This window comes from Liolophura sinensis, chromosome 6 (assembly GCF_032854445.1).
Source record: "Liolophura sinensis isolate JHLJ2023 chromosome 6, CUHK_Ljap_v2, whole genome shotgun sequence".
In the NCBI taxonomy this organism is placed as follows: Eukaryota; Metazoa; Mollusca; class Polyplacophora; order Chitonida; family Chitonidae; genus Liolophura; species Liolophura sinensis.
Window position 1 is genome coordinate 19988126 of NC_088300.1, and position 20915 is coordinate 20009040.

Genomic DNA, 20915 nt, shown 5'->3' on the forward strand with positions numbered 1-20915 from the left:
GCAAAAGTCTATTTAAATTTATTGGGAGTAGGAATATAGATCTGACAAAAATACCCATGATTAAGAGTGTAAACAAACAAACTTTACATTGCGCAGATGTGGAATCAAAGACTTTAAGTCCATCTCATTTTGGCAACTATGGTTTTAAGAATGTACAGTGCAAAAACTCTTAACGTAATATTGTCTTTGTTGAGTAATGTTGCAAATATTTGCTACATGGGCAACACAATACCAACTTAAGTATTCCGTTGGAATAAGAGAAGCAGTCTGTGATATATAACATAATCGTTTGCGGAAACAATATAAGCAATTACTCACAAAACACAGGACTCTGTCAGTTTAACAGATGGATGTTTAAAGCATGCTTCGCGGATTGGATATGCCAATGCAATGAAGCGATGTAACGATAAACCAGGAAACGTTGTAAGCTACTTGAGGCGTTTCCGCATTTTGGTTAGTCTTCTTTCACCAACGGTCACCAGCGGTTAGGCAATGAACCTAAATATTTCCTACACAAAAACCTACAAAGCATAAAACTGACTATGTAAATTATAGTGGACTATCAAAATAAAAAAAAAGACAAAAAAAGACAAAACCTACAAAAAACAGCATAATAGATATCGGTTTTTGCCTGATTGTTTGTAGTCCTAAACCTAACCGCCATGCAAGTTTCTTCAGAACAGTGTAAATTGCCAGTTAAATAATTAATAGGCCTATAATCACTTAATTAAGTTACACTTGCTTTAACGCATACTTTGTGTCATGGATCAAAGGATCATGCACTGAAAAATAACGTAACTGTTCTACTTGAGTAAGTTACGTCGAAACCTCTTGATAAACGATATGTAATATAAATGTCGTAAATATATGTATGCTCTTAAAGGAGGAGAAAACATAAAAATGACATAAAGTTCAGATGAAAGAGTGTGAAAAGTTATTCCTAAATTTGGTCTTTAATATTTTTTCCGATTTTTCCTAATGGAGAAAAAGACACTTGAAAATAATTTTTGTATGGTGGATATTGGGACCACCTTTTTGTATTTATAGTCTTTGTTTAATATATGTCATTAATGAGGATGTAACACAGGTTTAATAAATATTTTTGCGCTTGAATTTGTTCTTTCTTTTCAGCTAACAAATGTATGAAACCTCATTTGGGATAATATTTATATTTTTAATATGTTCATAATTATTATCATAATTTAGGTTCAATGCATATCTTTCGATATAAACAACAAATTTACATTCAAAAAAATTTATTAGACAAGCATCACATCTTTATTTAAAACATTATTATGCAACAATGATTAATACCAAAAGTTGGTCCCAAATAACCACCATACAAAAATATTTTCAAATAACATTTTCTCTTGAAAAAAAAATCCAAAAAAATATTAAAGATCATATTTGCAAATAAGTTTTTAGGCTCTTTCATCTGATTTTGGCATCATTTTTATGTTTTCTTCTCCTTTAACGTTACTGCCGATTTATTGTTATAAATGAAAAGGTTAAGCCTTTTCGGTTGACGAATGATGACCTCATACATGTATCCAATATTTCATATTCAGGTTCTACTGATTTCAGCACCAGGTGGAGTTACATCAATGACGTATTCAAAAGTCAATTATACACGCAATGTTTATGCTTAAAACCAAAGAAAGGGTACACTTTTGGTCCGCCCCTATGTTTTAAGTAATTCACACACAGTCAGCTGAAAACAATAAATATGGTGTTTCATACAGGTCGCGTTCATGCACCGTCTGCGTCTAAGCAATCAAATAAAACCTCAGTTGCCTTATTTAGCTGTCGTTACAGGGTTCTGTAAATCAAATCATACGGTTTGGCAAGTTCCTGGGACGGGACGGCATGCTATCTACCACTGGGGTCGCGAAGCTTTAAGTTAGAGGGTTTGTCAGGCAAATGGTAAAGGGCGGTGGTTTTCGACAATTCATTAATATTTTCGCCGTTGGGCAAGTAAAATATTATAGCGCTAACAAACAGAATATGCAATAGTTAAACTACAAATCTCACGAAGAGTAAAGTATTTATGAAATTTTTTTCCGACACAAAGACTAGATCAGATTTATATGCACAGATAAAGTTACTAACATGAAGTTTACAAAAGCATACATATTTATTTTTTCTGATGTATAACCGAGCTGTCGCAGTTCATAGTATACAAAATCGCGTGCATTAAGAAAATCGAAAGCACCAATCAATTTTAACCTCTGGGACGCGAGTCATTTCTCTAACCCGCGACGGCAGCTGTTTCTGATGACGCCATGCGAGCATTGTTTGGCCTTTTAGCCACGAGTGGGCGGAGAACCGGTGATGGGACATAGCGCGTATTCGGCCGCTCTAACATGGAACATCTATGGTCTGGTAAGAATTCCACATAAAACTTTGGGTTACCAAGCACGTCATGAAAAAAAAGGGCGTGGCAGTTCTGGTCTGGTGACTCCTCTTCCTTAGATAACTTAGATTATATTGTTAGTTCTCTTTTCCTTTAAGTATAAGCCTACTCTCTCTTCCTCAAGCAGTCTGGTCGGCCTGTAGAAATATATCTATGTCTGGGGATGTTTCTAGTTAGAGCGAACAGATGAAGAAACAATACCTGTGTACCATTCTGCTGATATGCCCTTTACAAAGGAGCATGCGGCAAACGTGTGCCCTTACTGAACACAGATAAACCTGAACATAATAAAGCCCACTGTTTATCGTACATGTAAGTATGACGCCTATGTACGTATACCGATACCCTTGTCACATTCTGATCTTTTGTCACGTTTTTCTATGTGTTGCGTCGATAATCTTAATTCTCAGCATTTGCCTGCAGCTATAGCAAATTTGAGATGGGACGTTGTTTGGTTTCTACACAGGTCACATGTTATATCCTTGCACATCCATGTAGGTATGGTCATTATAGGGTATCTGGCCAATGGTTGGCTACATCATTGACCATTATCAAGGCTGACCAGCTCTGGGCCACCGAAGTCTCATGATTTTCGCTATATTTCTGCTCAGTCCTCAGTGTGATCAAATGTGTTTCTGTAGCCTGCAATTTGTATCTTCTTTGTTCTGAAGCATAACGTTTACTTCGCCATTTTGTTTAGTCATTTTCGCCTGTATAACGTCGAATTCAGTCAGAAATGCTGTGCGAAGCGCAGGTAAAAGGAGCAGGATGTCCACTGTTGACGGAAATTCGTCCGAACCGAGTGGGCTGGGCTCAGGATGTCTAATTCAGTACTGCACAGATGAGCAACAAGCTCAGCAACTTAGGACTAAAAATCATAAAGCGAGGAAACGCAAACGGCCACTGCAACTTTGTTGTGAAAACTTCGAGACGTCCAGGGACGAAGTGCAGCAAACACATGTGTCAGTTAGCGGAATAAAAAAAAGACATACCAATCTTTTACTGCAAATAGTGCAGCAAGACCCTACAGCCAGCACGAGCACTTACGATGACAGAACCGATGCATATTCCACCCGACGGCTTCATCTTGAGGACAATATTATTTGTTCTACCAACTTGTGTCACAGCCCCCATTCTCTTCTCTACCAGCTTGTATCACAACCCCCATTCTCTTCTCAACCAGCTTGTATCACAGCCCTTCACTCTCTTCTCTACCAGCTTGTATCACAGCCCCCATTCTCTTCTCTACCAGCTTGTACCACAGCCCTCACTCTCGTCTCTACCAGCTTGTATCACAGCCCTTCTTTACCAGCTTTTTCACGTCCCCATTCTCTTCTTTACCAGCTTGTATCACAGCCCCCATTCTCTTCTCTACCAGCTTGTATCACAGCCCCCACTCTCTTCTCTACCAGCTTGTATCACAGCCCCCATTCTCTTCTCAACCAGCTTGTATCACAGCCCCCACTCTCTTCTCTACCAGCTTTTATCACAGCCCCCATTCTCTTCTTTACCAGCTTGTACCACAGCCCCCATTCTCTTCTCTACCAGCTTGTATCACAGCCCCCATTCTCTTCTCTACCAGCTTGTATCACAGCCCCCACTCTCTTCTTTACCAACTTGTTTCACGGCCCCCACTCTCTTCTCTACCAGCTTGTATCACAGCCCCCACTCTCTTCTCTACCAGCTTGTATCACAGTCCCCATTCTCTTCTCTACCAGCTTGTATCACGGCCCCCACTCTCTTCTCTACCAGCTTGTATCACGGCCCCCACTCTCTTCTTTACCAGCTTGTATCACAGCCCCCATTCTCTTCTTTACCAGCTTGTATCACAGCCCCCACTCTCTTCTCTACCAGCTTGTATCACAGCCCCAATTCTCTTCTTTACCAGCTTGTATCACAGCCCCCATTCTCTTCTTTACCAGCTTGTTTCACGGTCCCCGTTCTCTTCTTTACCAGCTTGTATCACAGCCCCCATTCTCTTCTTTACCAGCTTGTATCACAGTCCCCATTCTCTTCTTTACCAGCTTGTTTCACGTCCCCATTTTCTTCTTTACCAGCTTTTATCACAGCCCCCATTCTCTTCTTTACCAGCTTGTATCAAAGCCCCCATTCTCTTCTTTACCAGCTTGTATCAAAGGCCCCACTCTCTTCTCTACCAGCTTGTTTCACAGCCCTCGCTCTCTTCTCTACCACCTTGTATCACAGCCCCCCACTCTCTTCTCTAACAACTTGTATCACAGGCAGGCCGTCCGATAAGAAAAGGATATGTGATACTTTATTTTCGAGATGTTCAATAAGAGGAGGCTATTATATGGACATAATATGCGATATGGAGAGGTTACGATATAGTTTAAGAACAGGACTATGTGGTAAGGCGAGACTACAAGTTAAGGATAAACCATCTCATGTAATAAAAACTACATGATGTTGGTGGGTTATGCAAAAAGGTGAGGGTAGGCGTTAAGGGCGATAAACCATCTAATAAGGACAAGCTACATGATGCTGGTAGGTTATGCGATAAGGAAACGCATCGCGATACAGGCAGATTGTCCGGGAAGGAGAAAATATGTGATACGTAAAGCATGCGATAAGGAAAGGATGCGTGGTATGGATATGATATGCGATAAGGATAGGCTATGGGACACGAGCAGGGTATCCGATAAGGGGAGGATACCTGCTAAGGAATTACCATGCAAGAAATAAGGTGGGGCAAGTATATTTCCAAACTCATTGCAAAAGACAGAATTGTCCCTATAGTATATGAAACTGTGTACTGAGTTAAATCTTCTACTCACATCCCCTTCCTGTTCACGGGGTTGTGAAACCGGGATGTGGCGGTTGGGATAAGGGTGTAAATCGGTGGATAGGGTTGGGTGAGCATTATCTGAATAGCAGCCATTTTTCTTGAGTAGGTCCCTGGACCCTTGTCTATTTTGAGACTTGCTATTATGTTGTTCAATGTAGGCACGAAGCAATATGACTTGCGCTATTGTCAGGTGTCTTTGTGCTATTGTGACTGCCCGAGAGACAGACCTACACATTGACAGCGCTCTCACTGCGTATTAGTTACTGGTAAGTTACGAAGTATAACAATGATAGCAATTTATGAAGAACTGGTATTGTTCGCCATTGAAACATAATTACGCCAGATAGACTTCAAATGCTTTTACATTTTTCACCGTCTGTAGTGTACACTTTTGAATACATACAGCGGGTGTACACACCTGCAGTGTACATTAACCATATGGTTACGGAAGATCCCCGGCGTTGGGCATGTCCAACTTCAGATAGATAGTTTAATGTCCCCTGACTCGATTCCGATTATTTAGAAAGTCGAAAACTCAAGGAACACGGAAGAATTTAGATTCCCTGTAGGACCGCTATACTTTCATTACTAATTTCGAGATGCCTTGACAGTGTGTGGTTTGTGACTGCAGTAACACAACATAGGATACTTAAAAGTTACGCATCTGCCCTAAAACAGCCACAGATGGAGGAAATATGGACTACATCACATAGAAAACCCGTCCATTACGGAAGACTAGATCGTAGTCTTATCAGACTTGCTGATTCAATCAGGCCTAGCTATTAAAAGCAAATTCCGAAGGCCGATCGAGGTTAATCCCAAGTCAAACGAAAGAGAATAGAAAGTCAAGAATTCCACGCCTGGTATGACGAGGCTTTTTTTAACCCACTTGTGGCTGTGACGCTAACAGTACCGAGTCGCTAGCCTACAACGGCCACGAGATGTGCCTTTTCCTGTTGCACATATCACAGGTAATTTATTACACTGAGTAGAAATGAACACGGCATTGCTGTTGTGTATGTCACGGTGACAGCTGACGGTAATTTTGTCGACAACTTTATGCGTACAGTTTCGTACAGTGTGCATGCATGCATCAGTGCACGCGTATAGTGAGCCCATGCCATTTTGGGAAGCTCTTTTTGTGAGCTCGTTTTAAGAAAGCATCCTTGTTAGCTTAAAGAACAAATAAAACCACAGAAAATACATACTCTGGGAGATTAACCCGTTAATATGCTCAATGACAGGGCGGATATTAGTCGTTGTGAAACCCGCCATTACCATCCTGAGTAGCGGGACTTAGGACGTACTTACCGCAGTCCGAGCATTCTGCCTACAACTGCTATACTAACGTTCCATCGTGTTGTCAGCACATTTATTATATAATCACATTAAAAAATAGTAAAAGGCGGCTTTTCTGCTATTCCGCCAGGTTTTGATTTATCGTGCTTCAGCGCATGTCACAAGTTACTGTCGCCTCTTGCTGGCTGTGCCGTGATGATGGCTGTGGCCAGAACTCCAGAACGATGAAATATAATAATATGACAACCACATGTAAAAGCGTAAAAGGTTTTCACCAGTTTGCCACGATGTCCTTGTTTCCATTTTTCTGAATGTGTATGGAACAATAGGATTTATACACATACTTATTTAAGCTCTGTACAGACACTGGTTTCTTGTGACTAGTCTTAAATACGACAGAATACATTATGAAAAGTAAGTGGATACATTGATGTTTACCAACACAAGTTCAATTGTTTCCTTGGGTGGCCTTCATATGCTTTTATATCTTTGAGTTGCGTTGAGTGCTTTTTACCTTTATATATTCCACAGTGTGACATATCTCCTATAGTATTTTCCTCATGGACTTTATTTGCAGTATTTACACTGTACTATTCATATGGGTATAGCAGGCTGAAAAGAGAAGAGAAAGGGGAGATTGGAAGATGGTGAGGAGGTGTGAGGGTGTTTTTTGTGAGATATAAAAGATGTAGGTTGTAGTATCAGAAACTGATTTACCGTCACTAAGCCAAATGAAATTTACACAAATGCTAATTTGGGTGTCCTAAACCATTTAACTATAATTAAGCCTTTCGAGAGATCTGAGGAAAGTATATTTTTCCTCTGAGGGATTATGGTTTTGTGTACTGTCACTAAGCCCGTTTGGTGATGAGATTTGTGTACTGAATTTGCAAACCGGCATGTCAAAGGCAATGCCCATTTAAATAATTTTGTCTGGTTACGTACGGGTTAACTTTCCCTCTAGTGGTAAACACATCCACTCGCGATATTAACCTAATGTCTGGTATTGTTAAACACATCTACATTGTACTTGTGTTTAACCTCGCGTCTGGTAAACATATGCACCTCCGATATTAACCCCATATCTGGTATCGTTAAACACATCTAGCTGTGTTTAACTTCACGTCTGGCATTGATAAACACATTTACTTGCTATATTAACCTCATATCTACCTCCGATATTAACCCCCATATCTGGTATTGTTAAACACATCTAGTTGTGTTTAACCTCACGTCTGGTATTGGGAAACACATTGACTTCCGATATTAACCTCATATCTGGTATTGTTACACACATCTAGTTTTGTTAACCTAGTGGTAGTCACTAGTGGTAAACACATTCACTTGTGATATTAACCTTACGTCAGGCACATCAACTTTTGATATTAACATCATATCTGATAGTGTAAACACATCTAGTTGTGTTTAAACTCATGTCTGGTAGTGGTAAACATATCTACTTGTGATATTAGCCTCACATCATAGTGGCAAACACATCCACTTGCGATATTAATCTCACGCCAGTAGTGGTAAACACATCTATTTGTGATATTAACTTCACGTCAGTAGAGGTAAGTACATCTACTTGCGTTATTAACCCCAAATCTGGTAGTGGTAAGCACACCTACTTGTTATATTAACCTCATACCGATCATTCTAAACACGTGTGTATGCGATACTTATTTCAAGTATGTCTGACACCAATACATGCATTCACATGTAACAGGCAACGGCAGGGAGTACATTACAGATTCATGCAGTTGTTTATATATTTTTGTGCCCTCCTCCTAGTGTCGTCGTCTAGGCTTTATGTAATGTGACACAGAGCACTGTAAAAATCAATCATAGCTTCATTTAAACAGCGTTCATTGTTGCAAACGTTTATTTGACAAATCATTGCATTGACACGATGCAAAAATGATGGAATAAGACAATTTCAAAAAATCCTTTACACCAATTTTGTCTTTAGATTATAGGCAAGTTCTACAACTTATGACAGGATGCCAGAAAAACAGTCAAACCGGGAGAGTAAGCGAAAGGCCGAGTCTAAACAGTTTAATTACAAAGTCCTAAAGACCGCCGCCCTTGTACTATTATGGGTCACCAGCGTAAGTTGTAGTCTTTTTCAACAACTTTCACAATAACTCGGAGCATGTAGATTGTTTTCTTTGTATTTTTACCACGTTGTTCATGGACTTCGTGAGAATGCCATGTTGTGTAAGTCCAAATTCCAAACGCATGCTTCTGTCCTAGGTTTTTGTAAATAGCATGAAAAGAAAGGGCAAACCTGGTGAATCTTCTAAATTAAGCCTTTTGAATGAATTTATGGTCATACTGCAAAAATATCTGCACAGGTGTTTCGATAATCCACAGGCTTTGTGACGTTTGGTTTCCTACCACGAGGTTTTCGCGTCGGTAAATGTTATTATAATCAAATAACGACAGTCCCCACTTCTGGCAGGTCAGTATATCAGTGCTGATATATATGTATAAATGCTGCCGCACTGAATTGCTACGCCGAGGACACCAAACAGTACTCCATAATCTCAGCGCCAATGTTCGATCCATGGATTGCCAAGATTTCAATCTTTGAAGACTTACTGGTTTCACCACGATTCTGCCATGAACTAAACGTTTGTCTTGTATATCTGCCATTTTATCCCCTGTTCTTTGCACAGGGCTTATTCATATCTTTGGCGGGAGCAACTCTGGTAGACTTCAAACAGTTACTTCACACAGACTTTGACATCCTGGGTACGGTCATGGTGTTACGAACAGTCGGCTATGTGATTGGTTGTTCCGTGGCGAGCGTACTCCATGATAAAATTGGCATCCAATCAGAGCTAATCGTTGCCGTGGCTGCAGCCGTCTGCTCTTCTTCAAACTTCCTCAAGCCTTTGTCTCCATCGGTCATCTTTTTCGGAGCTGTGAACACAGCAGAGGGATTTGCCCACAGCTGTATGAACACCGGTAAGCAGCATATATCGGATAGACTTAAAAAAGCAATAATACCCCGTTTTTTTATTTCCCACAAATCGTTTAATGGATATTAAATACATTTCATATGAACTTGAGGACCATAAGTGGAGGAAAAAACATCACGTCAGTAACAAATTCGAAAGCTCCTGCTTGAAATACACAATGTCCGAATTATGCCTGGGATGCGGCAGATTTTAGTCATGCGCTTTTAAATGTGTTGCTGTTTTAATATTGTTGCCCCTGTGAAATGTATCTTTATTTATTTATCGATGAGTGTGAAATAACAAGCGAGTTATCTTTCATTTTTCTGAACAGTCTGAATAATTGCGTATTTAAGAGGGTTTCAATTTTTTGTCTGATATATCCGTTTCACTGATTTGTAACGTTGTCGATGTCCAAACTTAAGCCAGTAGTTCAATATGCAGAACTTCATGTGTTGGAGAGACCTATTCATATTTAAGATATCATGAAGCTGGTGTTTTCACGTAGTCTGTCACTTTTTCTCACCCTAAAATCGTGTCTATTTGTAATAATTCTCTTTCAGTGAACAATGCCTTGATACTGGATCTGTGGGGTAGAAAAGCATCTATGCCCCTTCATATTTTTCACTTTGGCTTTGGTCTTGGTGGATTTTTGGGCCCATTGCTGACCAAGGATTACCTCTCCATTGGCTGCCCGGATACTGCCTCCTATAACAGCTCAGCGGACTGGTATCTAGGGGGAGATAACTTCAGTGGACATGACTACGACTTACTGAAAGTCACATGCAAAAACTCAACTGAGGCTAATCCAATGTTTTTGAGAACGCCGAATTTGGAGGTTCCGTTCTCTATTGTGGGCAGTCTGCTGGCAATTATTAGTTTAGTGCTGTTCACCTTCTATTTCCTGGAAAAGTGTTCAGGTCAGTTCCGGTTATCTTACACAAAGCCTGCTAAAGTCGGAACGTACCAAACAACAGAAAAAGTCCCCAAACAATCCATTTGTGACTTCATAAAGAGTTTCCATTTCAGGTTCGTCGTCGGTTTGTTTTTCGTGTATATGCTCATCAACACATTTGAAGGTGTGGTGTACAACTATCTATTTACATTCGCCTATGAAGGTGGGACTGGTTTCAGCAAACCGGAAGCGGCGTACCTAACCTCGGCTTACTGGGGCTCGTACACCCTGAGCCGTCTGTTGGCCTCGCTGATAGCTCACTTCGTCTCCGTCAAAATAATGATATTTGTGGAGTTCGTAGGAAGTTTAGGCTCACTTCTCAGTATGCTGTTTCTGGGGTTCAGCAGTAAGGTGGGTATGTGGGTCTCTGCCTGCCTGCTTGGCATATTCTCTGCCCCAATCTGGCCCTCAGGGCTCGCCTGGGCGGATAGGTATGTAAGGGTTAAGGCCTCTGTGGTGGCGGTGACGGACGTAGGGGCTGGCATCGGTGGCTCCATTTGCATGTGGGTCGCAGGGCACTTGGTACAGTTGAACCGAACTCATGTTTACCTTTGTGTGGCGTCTTCCGGTTGCGCATGTGCAATCATTATCGTGACATTGTTGCAGATTTATGGGTACCGCCAAGGAGACCGTCATGCAAAGAGAAAAAATAGTGCTTGCCGTGCGAATGCAACATGAGACAAAGGATTGGTGTTGAGACGGTGGCTCCATTTGCATGTGGGTCGCAGGGCACTTGGTACAGTTGAACCGAAGTCGTGTTTACCTGTATGTGGTCTTCCGGTTTTCCGGTTGCGCGTGTTCAATCATTATCGTGACATTGTTGCAGATTTATGGGTACCGCCAAGGTGCACGGTGCTTGCCGTGCGAATACAACATGAGGCAAAGGATTGGTGTCAAGACTTTCTGCTGGCTTTAATTAATTGACATTTGTAGTTTGTTGTTTATACGTGTGAAAACAAATATCATTCTTAATTTTAGAATATACGGAAGGATACACACAATGTAAGGGATATTGATATGTTATGATACCATAAATATTCTACAAGAGTATGTTAATGTTAAAACTTAATAACACGCTCGTTATGTGTTTATTTACATTTATTATCACGTATCTTGACATCGGAACCGAGGAACAATGTAAATCAATTTGTTTGATTTTTATTTTACCGCCATAACCAAGAATGTTTCACTGAAACGATGGCAGTCAGTATGATGGGTGGAGGAAACCGAATTGCTTGAGGAGAAACCGATGACGTTTGACAACTTACGGTTACACTTTCCCGGATGTGACGTATAGATATACGTCACCATACTGGTAGGAGACAAGTGTTCTTCAACGATTGCACATACACCCACACGGGCTTCGTTGGCCGCTTACTGTTCGGAAGACAACACAACCATTGCATATGTTAGATCCAATGAGACTTGGCTTACATTCCAGAAGACTACAGCAGCAATGTTCCAAAAATCTTGAAGACGCATTAATGGTCTAATGCCGTAAGTTACAGGCGTGTGTGTAAAGCAAGTTCGGAAATAATTTTTAATTTGATGCAGGACATAATGGCAAGAGATTTGCATTATTAACAAGTTACAGTGTTATGTCCATGCCAGTTTTGTCCCAAACAGATGGCCCCTGTCAAAATGCTACTTGGTGAAGGACCTTGTCTTTGTCTTGCTGCTTGTAAAGACAAACTTATGGATTAAAGAAAACATATATGATAGTTAAGAAATAAGCGAAAAACTCAAACCAACGGACTGTTGCCTGCTTGGTCGAATAAAGTAACTACATATATGTGGTTCACGAAACTCTTACAGACAACATAAATCTACTGCAGCTGAAACAGACGTGGCGCTGTGATTACAATGTCAGCAACAGAACTGGTCACGGACAAATGCATAAAAATGCACAAGTGGGCTATTCTAGACTGACCTTGAAAACTGATGAACGGGCAAGGTCACTTCTGCTATGTATCATGTGACCGATCGATTGTAATATGTCCAGACCCACGGCACAAAGAACATTTGTTACAGGTATGTTAACGTACGGCAGATAGTCTCCTCACGAGATCCGCACAGAATGACATCTGTTTGTGGGGAAACAGAAATTGCAGGACAAGATGTTTATACAGTGCTTTAACACTGCATAGTTGATTCGGTCCCTCGTGGTCCATAACACTGAGAAATCTGATGTCTCACACACCTGACATCCTTTGCGCCTGCTGGAAGTGTGTGGACACTGGTCTGTTGTATGCATTTTGCTAAAAATGCGCAGGGTGAGGCCAGTGTTGCCCTTGATGACAAACTCTCTAGTGCTAGTAAGTAGTCATTCAGTTCCGAACATTTGCAGGGAATGTGGTAATATTTGTATTCCGCAGTCACTTATGGGTGTACTATATTCTCAATGTCGGTAGAATAGGCACTGACTTTAGCTGCTTGTCAAGGCATATTCATCGATCTAACTGAATTGCTTATAGTCGGCTTATTTATTCATTTGATTATTTCATTGGCTTTATGTTTATATCCCACTTATTTCCCCTCAACGATGGTGGTGATGTTTATTGATGAAGGAAACAGGGAAGAATTAAGCACAGATAAACAGAGATAAGCAGGCCAATGGACTTCAGTTAGTCTAGACGCTTGACCCAATTGAACATGGACGGTAACAAGGGTCTAGGTACTAACTAACACTTCAGGAAGAAAAAATAATGAGGCAGCTCGGCCAGCAAGACAGGATATTCTGTATACTTTTTAAAATTCTGACCGTTCCTCACATTCGTGATAACAGATAACTTTTTCATGATAACTTGTTTCAGGCAAAATATTCCTCAGACACGCGGCCGGGCCAAATCATGAGCGTAAATGAGTACACAATACAATGTGGGTACAGGGTGAGTATCTGGGTTTGCATACTAAATTCCTCTTAATATCGATAGTTGTTCTCTACTGTAGTCCAGGAGAAGACCTTTTGTGTACTTTTCACGGATGGTTAGTCCCTTTTACGGCAGCAAACCGTGTATGTTCACCTAGAGGAACTTTGTGAGACCACCCTAACTGCCAACCTGACTCGAGGGTTTAGATAGATGCATATTTATGACTCGGCTGGACGGGAGCCATACATATGCTGAGCGGTAAACAGGCCTTCATAGCATTATCAGGTAATTACTAAGGTGATTCAATGAAATACGATGACCATTGTTTATTGGTAAGTAGTTTTCAAGTATTGGCTATTGTCCTGTGAGAGATGGGATATCCCTTAGTGCTGGTTGATCGAGGTATATCCCATCCCTCAGTACTCACTATCCGTATAATGGTTTTGAGAGGTATCATTTTTTGAATATTTTAAGCATGACACAAATGCAAGGCATTGTTATTTGATTGGATACGATCGATTTTGTTATTGTTTCAGCTCTCATTGTCACACATTTTAGCAGATATAGTCTAAACCGTTTATACGACACAAACGTGGATCTATTTATGCAATCACAAATCTATGAAGGAAGCCAGCAGTTCTTTATTCCAGAAATGTTTGATAACGATGCATTAGAATTCACATCGAAACGTCGGTAAAAATGAATCAGAGGTTGTTATCCATTTAGAAATCTTCTGATGTTACTCTATTTTCTATATGCCTCTTTTAAATAAACAACTTATTTATTTATTGTGTGAGAACACAGCTGTTGTGGCTATGCGTACACATAAAAATTCAAGTCCTCAGTTTCATTATACATACCAGGGATTTAAATTATACAGATTCATTGACGACAGCTACGATATGAAGGGTTCATTTTATCACCAGTAAGACAATCACGTTGTTTGTGGGTAGAATTACATGTATATACAACAGTTTTAGCACTAATAGTGATGCTAATATCATTTATGTCGCTGTCGGGACACCTGGTTGAAGACTTGGCCTAGTTTCGTACAACTTTATTTTTATAGCTCAGGTTGCTCGAAATGGCGGTAGGCAGGAATTTCACTAGCTCCCCATGAGCTTGCTTGGCACACTATTCGCGTTCCTAGAATGGCCAGTTATCAGGGTCGCGAAACTTCATTTACAGAATGTTTACAGAGAGTGCAGTACAGCTGTTTAGTTACAAGATATATGAGTGTGTACAAAAGACCTTTAGCCAGAAGTAACTTTTAACATCTAACTTCAAACTTGAATGAGTTTACCTATGCTAGTTCGAAGTTATAAGTGATAAGTCGAACTTTTAACTTCTAACTAAAGGTCTAAAGTGGATTTTAGGCTTCAGGCATTGTTTACCCTTGATGCCATGGCTAGTGTTCTGTATCCAACTAGCATAACTTTGACTCGAACGTCACATTTGAGGAACGATGTTCCATTCCTTTAAAATCTGAATGTAGATCGAAAGTTTCTCAGTTTATAGAAAAATACATTATTTTCTGTTAATTGCTTTTTCTTCATTATCTTTTTCTTTTTCTTTTTGGTCATAGTTTCTTTTTTACTTTGGTGTGTGTTAATAAATCAGCACATTTTTCGCACCAGCTCGCATAGAAGTTGGAAACCTCAAGCACTTAGTAGGCTTATCCACATATGTTTTGCGACGAGCTTTCTCTTGCATACATTTGTAAGCACTAAACAGTTAGACATGTTTGTGTTCACAGAGCTGTCTAGCTGTGGTAACAATATTCAACTACGGCCCTAGTTCAGTGTTCTGACCCCAGCGACGGAATGAGACTGCCTTCGTTTGAGCTCTGAGCTTGTCCGATAACTCTGCTGCGGTATCAACCCTGGCACACAGAGCGTGGTTGTAGTGTACGTGACGGTAAGCTAACCACTTCACAAACCGTTTTTTCCTTTGATACTAAAAACCTTGATAAGTTACTCACATGAACACTCAAAGAATTAATCTGTTAATTTTAACAGAAAGTTTGTAGCCTTAGCGATCCTAGGATGTATTCTGCTATTTATATTGCAGCAAACTGTTGTGTTAAATATAAGACACATATTCTATGAATTCAACTAGAAGATTCTATCAGTCTTAAAGGCAGCTATGTTGAATCTGATAGAATATTGTGTTATAATAACAGAATACATTCTAGCATCACTCAGGTTCACTCAGGCAACGGACATTCCGTTAAAATTAACAGATTAATTTTTTGAGTCGAAGCAAAATTAAAAATCCTGTATATGTTACATTTTATGTCTGGCTCGCGAAAATTCCGTTCTGAAGGATTTCACTTAAATTTTGTTCTGACCCTAAAGGATCATAAAGATTAAATCAAACGTAAGCATCAGCCAAATATAACGAGATCTTGGGGGTCATGATTTCATGCTTCAGCTAAGTTTACAGCCTCGTGACCCGTTTTAATAAATGCGCAAGAGCCGGTCGCTGTGCAGGCTATTTTAATTTTGAACTGGCGAAACTCATTCAGGCTGGACGGCGAACTAGCATTGGAAGGGTAGAGTGGACTGCACTGAGAAAACAGGTTGGGTGTAAAGAAAGGGTTGAGCGTTAGAAATGAATAAGATGTGAGATTCGACTGGAGATAGTGTAAGAGCAAGTAGATTGGAGAGGCTGTGAGAAGTAATGGTATAATATAGTGAAAATACAAGACAGTACAACATGAACTGAAGTGTAGTTTTCATGACATATGTGGTATGTTCTAGCAAAACTGGTGAAATATTTGAAAAGCTATGAGAGAGGCCTATACTGAGATACGATGATACCATGATACGGTAAGACGCGAACAGGTATAATACTGTTGCGCGGGGATACACTTACTGTACAGTGAAGGTAGTAGGTGGCGAAGATATTCACATTGTGCGCTGAGTATAGCCTACCTCTACCGTGCATCGAGGATACACTTACTGTGCAGCGACGATATTCTTATCGTGCGCCAAGGATATTCTTACCGTGCGCCGAGGAAGCCCTTACTGCGCGGCGATGATAAGCTTATGGAGTGAAGATATTATTACAAATGTTGTGCACTGAGGATACGCTTACGGTGCCATAAGGAAATTCTTACTGTGCAAGGAGGGTACACTTACTGTGCAAGGAGGGTACACTTACTGTGCAAGGAGGGTACACTTACTGTGCAACGAGGGCACACTTACCGTGCAACGAGGGTACACTTACTGTGCAACGAGGGTACACTTACTGTCAACGAGGGCACATTTAGGCCTACCGTGCAGCAAAACAGTTCTTTATGTTCTGTGGAGCTAAGATAATCTCTTTGCACAGAGAGGATAGTTCCACCGTGAAACGAGGGCAGTCGTACAATACAATCCAGGCTACGTACTGTTGGCAGAGTTTGGGGTTATTGTGCACTGGGGACAAACAAAACATGTAAACATTTAGTACTACGTCTGTGCCCGTAGTATGTATATTCAAACAAATGCATGTATTCTAACAGAAAACTATTCACACTCTTCATGTTATGATGTTATTCGATGTTACCTATACTGGACATGTTTACTTCAACCCTGTATTTTATTTTTAATTTCCAGGCGAAGTCTGTTAACATCACAAGATGGGTGTTGTGGATATGATTATGGAGAAGCGGTCGCCGACCACACGTAAACAGTTCCAGTACAAGATGCTCAAAACGGCCACGCTCATCGCCATGTGGATAACAAGCGTAAGTTCAGGTTGAACTGATTTATTTGAATGGTGTTTTACACCGTACTCAAGAATATTTCACTTATACAACGGCCTCCAGCATAATGGGGCGGGTAGAAGCCCGGGGGAAACCCATGACTATCAGCTAAACCCATGACTGCTGAGAGACCGCCCCGTTTGTACGCCCGGAGAGGAAGCCAGCATGAGCTGAACTTGAACTCACCGTGACCATCTTAGTGAGAGGCTCTTGTGTCATTGTGCCGCGCTAGCACGCTTACCCCTCGGCCACGGAGGCCCGACTTCAAACTGACATTTGGTCAAATAATAGTTGTCTCATGATAGAACAGTTTCTGGATAAATGAGGTAAAAGCAGAAGACAGAAATACTACAGAATGGTTGACAATGTTACAGAGCATCTTATTTCTGTTTTCATATTAACCACCTTGCAGTTGTATGGAAAAGTAATCAATAACGAAAATATTTTTTTTATTTGATTGCTGTTTATTAACGTCATATTCAAGAATTTTTCACTTCAACGAAGAGTGTCAGTTTTATGGATGGAAGAAATCGGAGGGCCCGTGAGTAAACCTCCGGTCTTTGGCAAGTTACTGACGAGCTTTTCCACATGTGACGTACAGATATTATGTAAAGGTGTTTAACATTTGGTTTTCAACAAACTTTAGACTGCGCATGCGCCCGTACAGGCGTCGTCTCCTGAATATTTCTCGGTTTTGAACAGCATTATTTCTTATGCATTGCTAACGCTACAGGTAGGAATACATACAGTTTTTATATACGTCTTTATATAATCTTAATGGTAAGAGAAATATTTGGTTCAGAATTGTAAATTCAGTATACTAATATTGCCTAAATTAATTAAAAATTAATAAAAATATTTTTTACCTAAATAGTCGCTTATAAAAAGGTGGTCAATTTGATGCAGTCATCGCAGTTGTCACGACACCCTGTCTTGTCTTGTAGGGATTGTTTAACTCACTGGCTGGCACCACACTAGTGGACTTTAAGGAGAAACTGGACACGGATTTTGAGAAGCTTGGCACGGTGATGGTGTTTCGTACAGTTGGTAATATGCTGGGCTGTATCATCAGCTGTGTTCTGCGGGATAAAATCGGTATCCAGTCCGAACTAATCGTGGGCATAACAGCCGCTACTTGTTCGTTGGTAAACTTCCTCAAACCGTGGTCACCATCAATCGCTTTCTTCGGGGTGTTGAATTTCGTAGAAGGTTGTGGACAGAGCTGCGCAAATACAGGCGAGTATATTTTGTTGAAACTTTAGTCCTTCTCTGGTGAGATAAAGTGGGCATTACAGTTGTGACAGTTGACACGGTTGTACTTGTAATGTGGCCAAAAATTCGAATAGGCTTCGAGCTTGTAAAAATCAAAAGGATATGCAATATAACTGCAGGAAAATTTTAGCCATTATTTTGGTTAAAAAGCAGAGTGTACCTCAAGCGTGCTGGGCTGCATATTTGTCCTTTGACTTCATTTGTTCTACCGGCATTTCTGTCATTAAATACATTGGTATTTCTTTATTGTCTTGTGTGAAGTCTTTGGCACGCCACTGGCTAGAATGGATCCGACATTAAACATTAAAACAAATCACCATCATCATCTCTAGCGTACAGGCAGAGACTATGCTGTACCGCTCTGACAAAACACGTTAGTTGATTTGAGTAATTCAAATTAGGCTGATCACAGTGAAGGAATGGCTTTAAATTGCACATTCTGATGAACAGGTATTCACTGACGAGAGCCATCTAGACTAGTGCATCGATAGATCTTTTCAACGTGGACAAAAATCGAATCCCTCTTAGAATAACTCGTAACTCATTTGTCCATAAAATGTGCGAGGGTTTTAGTGAGTGATGCCCCTTTTACATAAATATTTAACTTTACGTTTTTTGTAATCTCTAAACCAAATTGTATCGGACCGGATTACATTTTGGTAGGATTGACCGACCTAATTTGTCATATCAAGATTCACATGTGCTTTTTTAAATGTTATTCCTTATAGCAATGTTATACTGGATGAAAAATAACAAAACTCAGTATAAGACACTGAGTGTTTATGGGCAATATCCGTGATTTTCTTTACGCTCTGACCGACATCATCTTAATTTCGTATAATATAACTAACTAAAAATAAGCATCTGTTTACTAGGTCACATCAAAACCTATGGCCTGGTTGAATTGTATCCAGATACAGGTACTGTCTTACATACACACGTTACAGTCTAGGGGTATACAAAGTATACAAATCAGACAATGGGCTGTAAAATGACAGCTTCTTTGCTGTATAGTTCCTTGCCGAAATGTCAAGCTATATTTTGCTTTGTTTACAGTGAACAACGCACTGCTGTTGTCTCTGTGGGGTAGTAGAGCATCAGGTCCGGTCCACGCCTTTCATTTCGGGTTTGGCTTGGGAGCATTTCTTGGTCCATTACTCGCTAAAGATTTCCTCTCCGTCCGCTGTCCAGATACAGATGGTGGTAACAATTCATCGACGGCAGGATTGGTTGTAGTGAACACCTCAGCCGTACTGGATGCATCCACTGTGAGATGTAAGAACTCTACGGAGGACAATCCACTAATTCTACAGAAAGACCGACTTGAGATTCCTTTCTCTGTCGTCGGTAGTCTATTGGCGTTGATCAGTATTGGCCTGCTTACTTTCTACTTTCTGGAAAAGTGCTCCGGTCAGTTCAGACTAACTTTTACACAACCTCCAAAAGCATCAGGATGCTCTGAATCAGCCGAAAAATCTCCTAGAAAATCCACCTGTACATTCACGAAGAGTTTCTTTTTCAAATTCGTAGTCGGTTTGTTTTTCCTGTATATGTTTATCAACACATTTGAAGGTGTGGTGTACAGCTATCTGTTTACATTCGCCTATGAAGGTGGGACTGGTTTCAGCAAACCGGAAGCGGCGTACCTAACCTCGGCCTACTGGGGCTCGTACACCCTGAGCCGTCTGCTGGCCTCCCTAATAGCTCACTTCGTCTCCGTCAAAATAATGATATTTGTGGAGTTCGTAGGAAGTTTAGGCTCACTTCTCAGTATGCTATTTCTGGGGTTCAGCAGTAAGGCAGGAATGTGGGCCTCTGCATGTCTGCTGGGCGTGTTCTCTGCCCCTGTCTGGCCATCTGGGATCGCTTGGGGGGACCGGTACGTTAAAGTGAAGGCCTCAGTCGTAGCAGCCACTGATGTAGGGGCAGGGATCGGAGGTTCCATCTGCATGTGGGTAGCTGGACATTTGGTTGAAAACAAGCATACTCGATCATATTTGTATGTGGCGACTTCAGGTTGCGTTTGCGCCTTCGTAGTTCTTTTAGTGATGCAAATTGCTGGAATCCGTCATAGAGACCGACATGAAACACTGTCACGTGATGATGATAAATCGTCTCAACGTGACGCGCCCACTAAACCTTTGCAAGGCCTAACACAGGAATAGAAAAGCTCATGGTGGCAGAAAAAAGCTTCCAGGACACGTGATTGGGTTCCTTATAACTGTAGGCCAAATGAACGAAGAACGGGGCATTCACCATCAGATTTGACACCGGACTTTTGGTGATGGAATGGACACAGAAAATGGACCTCTCAGATTAACGCACAAACGCCGTTGCAAGAATAACATATTTAATATTTTCACATGCAGCGAAATTTCATTACCGAGGATATACATTTTGTTTTAATTCTGCCTAAGGTCATGCGTAATGTAATTGTTCTGTGTCTGTTTTATGTACCCTGAAGTGTACCCGAACTTTTTGATTCACTAAAAGAGCAAACACTTGTCTGCGAAAGAGGTGTTCTCGCCGCAAACGATTGGTACCGTACCTGATTAATGATTACTGATTATTGATGACGAAATGTTGAAT

The 20915-nt window shown here is 40.7% G+C and overlaps 2 protein-coding genes across 2 annotated transcripts; both read left to right on the forward strand.

Annotated features, from left to right (window-relative positions):
* Positions 1-7094: 7094 nt before the first annotated feature.
* Positions 7095-11111, forward strand: LOC135466980 (sodium-dependent glucose transporter 1A-like). Its single transcript, XM_064744734.1, has 4 exons — positions 7095-7165; positions 8488-8626; positions 9197-9488; positions 10042-11111. Exons 2-4 carry the CDS (start codon positions 8519-8521, stop codon positions 11109-11111), a joined length of 1470 nt encoding a protein of 489 aa, XP_064600804.1. The 5' UTR covers positions 7095-7165; positions 8488-8518.
* Positions 11112-12874: 1763 nt separating this feature from the next.
* Positions 12875-20646, forward strand: LOC135468768 (sodium-dependent glucose transporter 1A-like). Its single transcript, XM_064747182.1, has 5 exons — positions 12875-13321; positions 15060-15220; positions 16906-17036; positions 17999-18290; positions 19383-20646. The coding sequence occupies exons 3-5, from the start codon at positions 16929-16931 to the stop codon at positions 20489-20491; spliced, it is 1509 nt and encodes a 502-aa protein (XP_064603252.1). The 5' UTR covers positions 12875-13321; positions 15060-15220; positions 16906-16928; the 3' UTR covers positions 20492-20646.
* Positions 20647-20915: the final 269 nt, after the last annotated feature.

What these genes read in the sequence shown, in the direction of transcription:
- LOC135466980 (XM_064744734.1), top strand. Translation starts at nt 8,519, where the DNA reads ATGCCAGAAAAACAGTCAAACCGGGAGAGTAAGCGAAAGGCCGAGTCT. An exon ending in TACTATTATGGGTCACCAGC is followed by an intron (nt 8,627 to 9,196) that starts GTAAGTTGTAGT and finishes TTCTTTGCACAG; the next exon opens with GGCTTATTCATATCTTTGGC. An exon ending in CCACAGCTGTATGAACACCG is followed by an intron (nt 9,489 to 10,041) that starts GTAAGCAGCATA and finishes ATTCTCTTTCAG; the next exon opens with TGAACAATGCCTTGATACTG.
- LOC135468768 (XM_064747182.1), top strand. Translation starts at nt 16,929, where the DNA reads ATGGGTGTTGTGGATATGATTATGGAGAAGCGGTCGCCGACCACACGT. An exon ending in TCGCCATGTGGATAACAAGC is followed by an intron (nt 17,037 to 17,998) that starts GTAAGTTCAGGT and finishes CTTGTCTTGTAG; the next exon opens with GGATTGTTTAACTCACTGGC. An exon ending in ACAGAGCTGCGCAAATACAG is followed by an intron (nt 18,291 to 19,382) that starts GCGAGTATATTT and finishes CTTTGTTTACAG; the next exon opens with TGAACAACGCACTGCTGTTG.